Source organism: Exserohilum turcica, assembly GCF_000359705.1.
Source record: "Exserohilum turcica Et28A unplaced genomic scaffold SETTUscaffold_12, whole genome shotgun sequence".
In the NCBI taxonomy this organism is placed as follows: Eukaryota; Fungi; Ascomycota; class Dothideomycetes; order Pleosporales; family Pleosporaceae; genus Exserohilum; species Exserohilum turcicum.
The window spans coordinates 703,120-710,890 of record NW_007359937.1 but is presented as its reverse complement, the minus strand read 5'-3'; the positions used below and the strand labels follow the sequence as shown (position 1 = coordinate 710,890).

The 7,771-nt window shown below is 42.0% G+C and overlaps 1 protein-coding gene and 1 non-coding gene across 2 annotated transcripts; one reads left to right on the top strand and one right to left on the bottom strand.

Moving 5' to 3' along the window:
• Positions 1-4,353: 4,353 nt before the first annotated feature.
• Positions 4,354-5,226, top strand: SETTUDRAFT_37330 (uncharacterized protein; the record flags this gene model as incomplete). The annotated part of the gene is made up of 3 exons (XM_008024271.1): positions 4,354-4,441; positions 4,481-5,047; positions 5,102-5,226. 3 exons carry the CDS (start codon positions 4,354-4,356, stop codon positions 5,224-5,226), a joined length of 780 nt encoding a protein of 259 aa, XP_008022462.1.
• A 1,509-nt stretch (positions 5,227-6,735) lies between these two features.
• Positions 6,736-6,821, bottom strand: SETTUDRAFT_t102. The gene has a single exon. It is a non-coding gene; the product is annotated as a tRNA-Asp (tRNA).
• Between the last annotated feature and the right edge of the window lie 950 nt (positions 6,822-7,771).

The window sequence follows — 7,771 nt, the reverse complement described above, 5'->3', positions numbered from 1 at the left end:
TTGGCCTGATTGCTGCCTCCTTCCATCCGTCCTCTCTAAGCATTTGTGTAATTTCGCGCAGGATCTCTTCATCTAATACTCCTGCCTGGTTCTTGGCAGCAGCGTACGCCGCCAGCTCTTCCACATTCAAGTTTGGAACGTTAATCTCCATTGCCTAATTCGTTTTGGACGTCTCGTTCTTTGCCTGCTAATATGCAGGGCTTCCGGTCGCTCTTCGATCCGCTCGCGCAGTCCTTGACTGCGGCCTACTCCTCGTTGGTGAGGACTAGTAGGGCTTACCTTCGGCCGTACTTCTCTTCTAGCCGGTTCTGAACAGCGTTTGGCTGCTGTCGTGTCGCGTCCCTAGGAAGACTCGCGTCTTGCCGTCTCGCTCGTGGGATCTCGTCTCTAATTGAGAGTAATCGCACGGCCTGCACCCTGTCCGATAGAGGATCGACAGGACTTCTCACTACAACGTCCGCTTCTAGCTAACTGTACGCTAGGCCCAAGTGGCCTTTAGGTAGTTTATCACGCGACGTTGCGCCTACGGCTCGGCTTTCCAAGACACGGTAGGACTTCCTAGACAGGTCCTGGGCGACTAAATCGCCTACTGTCTCTCACGGCTGAACTTCCTGCGAAGCTCTGCCCTAGGTGTACTGTCTTACGACGGTCTACCTTCTCGCTGCACTAAAGGCCTTTTGTACCTATTGCAGCACTAACTCCGTATTACTAGCTCGCACTAACAACACGCTCTAAAACTTAGTTAGAAGACAGTCCGCCTAAGGCTTATATCTAATTAGGATTGAATACAAAATGTAAGGGGCTGCGCTCTAGGGAGCAATCGCAAGGTATACAAGAGGTTGTATTCGATAGAGAGCTATAGAGTCTACTTGCGTGGTGTTTATTTACTTGTTAGAGAAAGGTTGCACCGAGTGTCTGAGCGCGTCGTCTGGGCGCCGCTCAGGCCTCGCACAGATGCCGGGTTGCAGAGTAAGACCTGGCGTCTGCTGCTTGACCGAGATTCCATCGAGGAGCTATCCAAAGGGCGTTCAGCCCGTTACATAGATCTTCTACTTATATACTAGGGCTGTAATCTTTTAAGCTCTATCTAGGATAGTAGGTATTAAAATCTCCTAGAATAATTAAGTTTTCTTATAGTGTTTCTTATAGTAGCTGCCTTTAGATTATTAATTTTTCAAGCCTCTCTTAGAGGCTCTTTTTATTATAAATATTGTAGATATAGAAGCTAGAAGGAGTAGCTAGTACTTTAATAGCTTAGAAGTCGTTGTTGTTGCTAATAAAAGGAATAGTTTCTACTTCTAGATCCTTTCTAATATAGAAAAGTACTCTAGGCCTAAGAGAGTTATCTCTTAGAGTAGGTATTATCTAAGTATAGTCCTAGTAGGCTACTAATCTAGTATTCTTATAGGTAGATTGATTTACTAACTAAAGCTCTTATATAGCTAGTATCTTAGCGTCTACTTAAATAGCTAGATTTAGCGCGCTTTCTATAGTAGGGCTATTTCTATTAATATTTATTTATAGAACTTTTAACATTCTAGTTTAATAAGGTAGTTATTTTAGAGACTCTAGCTTATATAATCTTATAGTCTTAGCTATTAGCCGCGTGTGGTTTGCTGTAGTTCGCACACTTAAAGATAGTATGTACGCAGGCTTTGCCTTTGCTAGTACAAGACTTGCACTTGTGGAGACTAGTATAGTGGGCTTCGCTGCAGATCTAACAGGCTACTTTAGAGCATCTAGTCTCTAGGTGTCTAAAACCTTGACATTTTAAGCACTATTTAGAGTTATTAATAACTCTAAGCTTTTCTGCTCTAAGACTTTGTCTAAGGATATAGAGCTTTCCTCTAATAGCTCTTTGGGCTTCTTCTTTAGTAGCAAAAGAAACGTAGGCAGATCCTAGGTTTTAATTCTCTCTTCTAGCTTTAGGGGTAAGCTAAAAAGGTGTTCTTACTACTTTTGGCCCTTTATTAAAAGTCTTAATTTTTTCTTTTAAGACTTCTAGGCTATAGTTTAGTAGTAGCTTATAGATAACTACTTTAAACTAGGGCGTAATTAGCTGCGTAGTCTACAACTACGTAATATCTTGCTAGATATTTTAGTTATCTAGGAGATATTTTGCTAAGAAGGCTAGCGTAGTAGTAATAATCTTATTACCTTTCCTTAAGATTATTACTAAAGCAACTACTAGAGCTTAGACCCCACCTTTAGTAGTAAAGGCTTTATTAAAAGCATTCCTTAGCTTTAGAGTGTTAAAAGCAGCTAGTGTTTTATTAACTAGTACTATCTAGCGATCTAATAGACTAGAGGTTTTTTCCTTTTAGGTAGGTTTCTAGTTTTTGTGTTAGACATTAATCTAAGGTTAGTTAGTTAGGTAAAGTAGTTAGCGGCTGCGGGTGGCTTTTCTAGGCGTCTCACTTTCTCTTATAGTTCTTTTAATACGTTAGATAGTGTAAGAGGCTACGCCTAAAGTGTGTGTGTGATCGAGTATATCTATACGACTACCTAGACTTCAAGAAGCTTGAAGTCTTGTTACTGCCTTTTTGGCTATGGATGGCGTAAGTAGTCGTACGCTCGGCCCGTTGGGCCCGCCCATTACAGATAGTGCGTAGATTTAGTCTCCTAGAATAGCAGAGTTTTTCTTATTTACTCTGCTATTCTTTGTGAAATCTTTAAATATTTCTACTAGATCTAGTAGACTAGTCTACTAGGTTAGATTGTTTTTAGCTAGATTAGCTGCTTAAATTACTAGGTTTCTAGCAATCTTAAGGGCCTCTTCTACTATAGCCGCCTTTAGAGTTCTATTTTAGCTAGAGAAAGGATTTCTTAGCGTTAAGCTAATAAAAGAAGAAAAGTTACTCTTAGTGCGTCTATAAGTTTACGTCTTCTCTAGTAAGAAGTTAGCTTATTTTTTATTTAGTAGGAGGATTATGTTATGGGCGAGAGAGGCCTAACTAACGAGTATGCATTCACCTATTTGTTACGAACCTGAGGGAGGAAGGCACAGCGGTTAAGTTAAAAGGAACGACGACAGCCAGTCAACCCCGCCCTTTGTAGAGCAAGGAAGGATCACGTGACCTCCTCGGACCTCTACGCGCGAGGAAGAGTCTTGGCAGACTCCTCGTGCATAAGCCACAGAGGAAAGCTCCTCGTGCATCAGCCACTGAGCAATCCTCGGACTCCTCTGACCGAGGGCTACGAGCACCATAGGTATATAGCATAGGCAATGTAGCCCTTATAGCTCATTGTGTTCAACTTAAGTTACAAGTACAAGTACAATACAAGAGTTACTTGCAGAGACACTGTTCATACCACCCTGTTGCTTCATCCGCGAAAACCAACCTCAAGAGTCTGACACCAGAAGTCTTATATTACTTCCACTCAGATCCTACTCTTAACACTATTGTACAGAAGAAGAAAGATACAGAAAAGAACTATCTAGAGGGCCCTCCTTTTATAGTTGTTACTCGTACGAACGCTCAGACCTTTAGTCTTCCTTCTTACTTAAGCTTGTTCGTACGTAACTAACCACGTCATTTAGTCACGTGACTAAAGTCATGTGATTCACTGCCATGTGACCTGTAGGTCATGCCTCTCTGGCGTAGCCCTTTACAGATTAGAATTTTAAAAACGCTAAGAGTTTCTAGGTTTTGCGTAGGCGTAGCTAGCTAGGTAGATTCTATTTCTATCTTATTTTAGATCTGCCCTTCTAGCTCTCTAGTGTCTTGTCCTATATTAGCGTTAATAGTATCGCTGTCTAGTGGCATTTTACTTAGTAATCTACGTGGTCTATGTGTTTTATAATTAGAATGCGATGTGTCTAATAAGGTCTACTTTAAAGGCTTCTAGCAGCACAGCGCGCAGGTTGCACGTTTTAGCAGTGGTTGCAATTAATTTCTTAGGGTTTCTTTGTATATAATAGACTAAAATTACACCTATTCTGAAAAACTCGAAGTTGGTGATGTGTTGTGGTGGGGCTAGTTAGCTGCCAACAAAGCTACAAACCTTGTGATTGCCGCTCTAGAAGGCAAAAAAGACTATTCGAATGCGCAACATGACACGAAGCAGCGTCTAGGCGAGATCAATGCCCTAGGGTTACAGTCTTCGAAGCCCACTGCTGTTCGTGCACAAGCGTTAAAGCGACGTTTAATAGCACTATCTCAAACTGCGATGAGCGAACGAGCCAGCTCTCATCTGCAATTTAGCTTCTCACACTTTCATAACATATCCCTGGGAATTTTGCGCTGGCTTTGCAGTGAATCCCCAACGCCGTTCAGCCTTGTCGACGCGACTAGGCCCATTGGATTTTCGTGTGATCTCCTGCAACCTTGTATAGAGGATTTTCTAAATCAAATGCCCTCTCAAGCTTGGCTGTGGCATTTTGCAGCACCTCTGATAGCATCCGCTCTGCTGCTCGCTAGCTACCCTCCCGGTGCACATAGTAAGCAACTCATTCCCCATATCTTTCGATCGCTAACAGGAGTAGGCTTTACGCCAGAATGTCTTTTCAATAAGATCTACTCTGCACCCTGCCGTGCCGCAATATCTTCATATACTCTCTTCCCGGGTATCCAGACAAAGTTTTTGACTGCAATACTTAACGAGTTTTGTGCCATGTTCGCTGACTATGCAGTTAATGGCCTAACCTCTCGAGAATACCATCGGAAAACTTTTACACTTCATCATGCTCATTTAGTTGAATTCAGAAGCCGTCGATCCTGCTTTAGTTGTTTTATGCGGATGCCTGAAAAAGTCTTACCTTGCGGACATGCTCTCTGCGATCCTTGTATTAGGGCTTTAGGGATACGCTCGCATATTGACAAAAATACCTACGAGATTCCCGAGTGCATCCTATGCGGGGTTAACTACCGCTACTCAATATTCCACTTTATACCTCCTACTGCAGGAATACGAATCCTTAGTGTAGATGGCGGGGGTGTAAGAGGCGTTATTCCGCTAGCTTTTCTTAAGCACCTTGATTTGCTACTCGCCCTATTGTGTTGTTTAGTAAAAGACTATTTCGATTCTGTTTGCTGTACATTAGCAGGTAACGGCATGCATTACGCTTTAACTAATAATTTTTACTTACTTACTTACATAGGTGGACTTATAGTAATTGGCATGTTCTTGCTACAATGGAGCGCATCTGAATTGTTAGAAAAATTTAAAGACGTGGCAAGCAAGACGTTTGAAAGGCGGAAAGCACTAGTTACGAGAGCCCTCTAGTTATTTATAGGCTATATTTAAGATGGTTAATATAGTTTAGCAGCGATTTAGGATGCTTTTAGGAAAGCTCTTAACTCGCCGCTCTAGATGTTTAATCTACTAAGGAACGATACCAAGGTTGCTGTCACAACAACAACAGTCAAAGACTCCTTGCCTTGGCTATTCACAAACTATAATGGTGGAAAGAGATCTAATAATATAGGTTTGTCGTACAAGTACGCGATAAAACCGTTATTAACTTGGATAGGATATGATGTTATCCGAGCTTATAGAGCTGAGAGTGACATTACTGTAAGCGATGCGTAAGTATGTTCGTTAGTTTCTTATTACGATTGACTAACCCTTCTACTGCATGCTGTACCTCTGTAGCGCCGTGGTAAATAAAGCAGCTCTGGTGCTTAGTCCTATTGCTTTACTTACCGTACTAGGTTCTTTAAACCCTAAGTCGTATAGTTACTAGGAGCTTTTCAGGACGGCGGACTGCAACATAATAATCTAGCAAGCATTGCGCAATGGGAAATGCAATTTTTATGGCCGAATAAACTACAACTAGACTTTGCGCTTTCGTTAGGAACAGGAACTTTATTACCTGCTATAGTTAGCAAGTCTCTAACGATATCACGCTTTTACATACGGTTATTTAAAAGTTTTATGCGTAACCTTGACGGGGAAGACGCATGGAAGTAATTTTTAAATTCAGTGTTACTATGTGTATGGCAACGCTTTCATCGTCTTAATGTTAGACTTGCTGGCCCTGAACCTAGTCTTGATGATACGGTTGTAATACTAGAACTGAAAACTAAGGTAGAGCAAACTATCGTTGAAGAGAGGCTACTAATATCTAGCATTTTCGACTCTATGATAGCGTTCATGTTTTACTTCGAGTTGGATGATCTGCCGACACTTAGGGACGCTGGTTATAACTGCAATGGATTTATATTCTGCTGAATAGATATCCCGTCAGATGGTCTCCGCTATTTGTACAATCGCTTACTTGATACTAAGTCATGGTTCTTGATCTAAGGTAGTCTAGTGAGTTGTGTTCACAACGGGTATATACCAAAAAGCCTACCACCTTTTAAGCGTTATGTCAGTTTCCAGGTAGAAACTCTAGAGGAGACAATCACGATATCAATCCATAGTATAACATCAAAGACTTTATGCCTAAGTGGGTTTCCTACTACAGTTTAGAAACTTATCGATGCTCAACAACTCAACAGCCCATTTGGAACTGTCGATCATACCGTGAAGGAAAAACAACTCCCTGCTATTCCACAGAAGCGCTCTAGAGATAACCCATAGTGGGTTACACGTAGTATAAAGAAGGCTTGTATTTAGCTCTACTAAAGTAGCATTAATTAAGCTGGTACTTATTAATTATAAAAGGCTGCCTCTCACTTGTTCAGATAGCTAGCAAAAAAGAACACCCTCGCTTGAATTAAGTGTATCTATAATAGTTTCTAGAGAGCGACTGAACGTCCACTGAGTGGAAAAAAAAGCGTACTAAATCTCTCCAGCGGGGAATCGAACCCCGGTCTCCCGCGATCTGTCAATCGCTTGACAAGCGGAAATACTGACCTCTATACTACTGAAGATACTAAATTAGGATTGATGAATGTTTGACAAAACGTATGATTTATATACACATTAACTAAAACTATACTTGCGCAAATGTGCGCGTCTAGCTGGAAAGACTATAATTTTATATCTGACGAACATACTCTTAATAATGTTCCTACTAAAAGGCGTAACTGGGAGCGAGAGGTAACGCTGGACACGATCTCACCAGCTTTCCCCGCTAACTTAGCCATATAGCTGTGATCACAACCACTTAGTTAGGGCTCGCTGATGAACATCAAGTTAACAAGATAATTGGCCATCGTTGACCAGTCTAGCCTAGTTTGCCGCGAGCCAATCACCTCTTGTATGGTGAGATAAAGACCGTGCACCGCCAAGCGCCTTGTCGCCCATCCTTACGCGTTAAGCAACATCCCCCACTATGTAACGAGAATCACTCTGCAACGAGATAATTTTACTATTTGGTCGTCCTATGTCACTTCTACACGAGTCTTTGAAGTCGCAGCTACTATATCGCGATTCTTTGGCCAGTCCTGCACGATCGCTTTCCGGAGTAATGTCAATCCCTGCGTGCTAGGACGCACGGTGTGGCGGGACACCTTTTCTTCCGGATGCTCGGGTTGCGTGTAACGTACTTAAAAATAGATAAACATGATACGTATCTATTCTATAACGTGGTTCATAAGCGAGTCGGCCACCCAAGCGAGTCGGCCACTTTGTACCGTCGCGTCAACTTCAACACGTTATCACAGTCTTTTATCACAGTCAATAAACTATTGCAATATACTAAATTAATTATTAGAATTACTACTATCACTTGCACTATCTATCTTAACTACGCAGGTACGAGCGTTGTGTCCAGTCTGCTTACAACGCCCGCACCGCCGCTCTCCTCGCACCCTCTTCGACGCACTCTCACTATCACCACGACTACTACCCGCCTGTTCAGCTAATACTTCTTGTACTT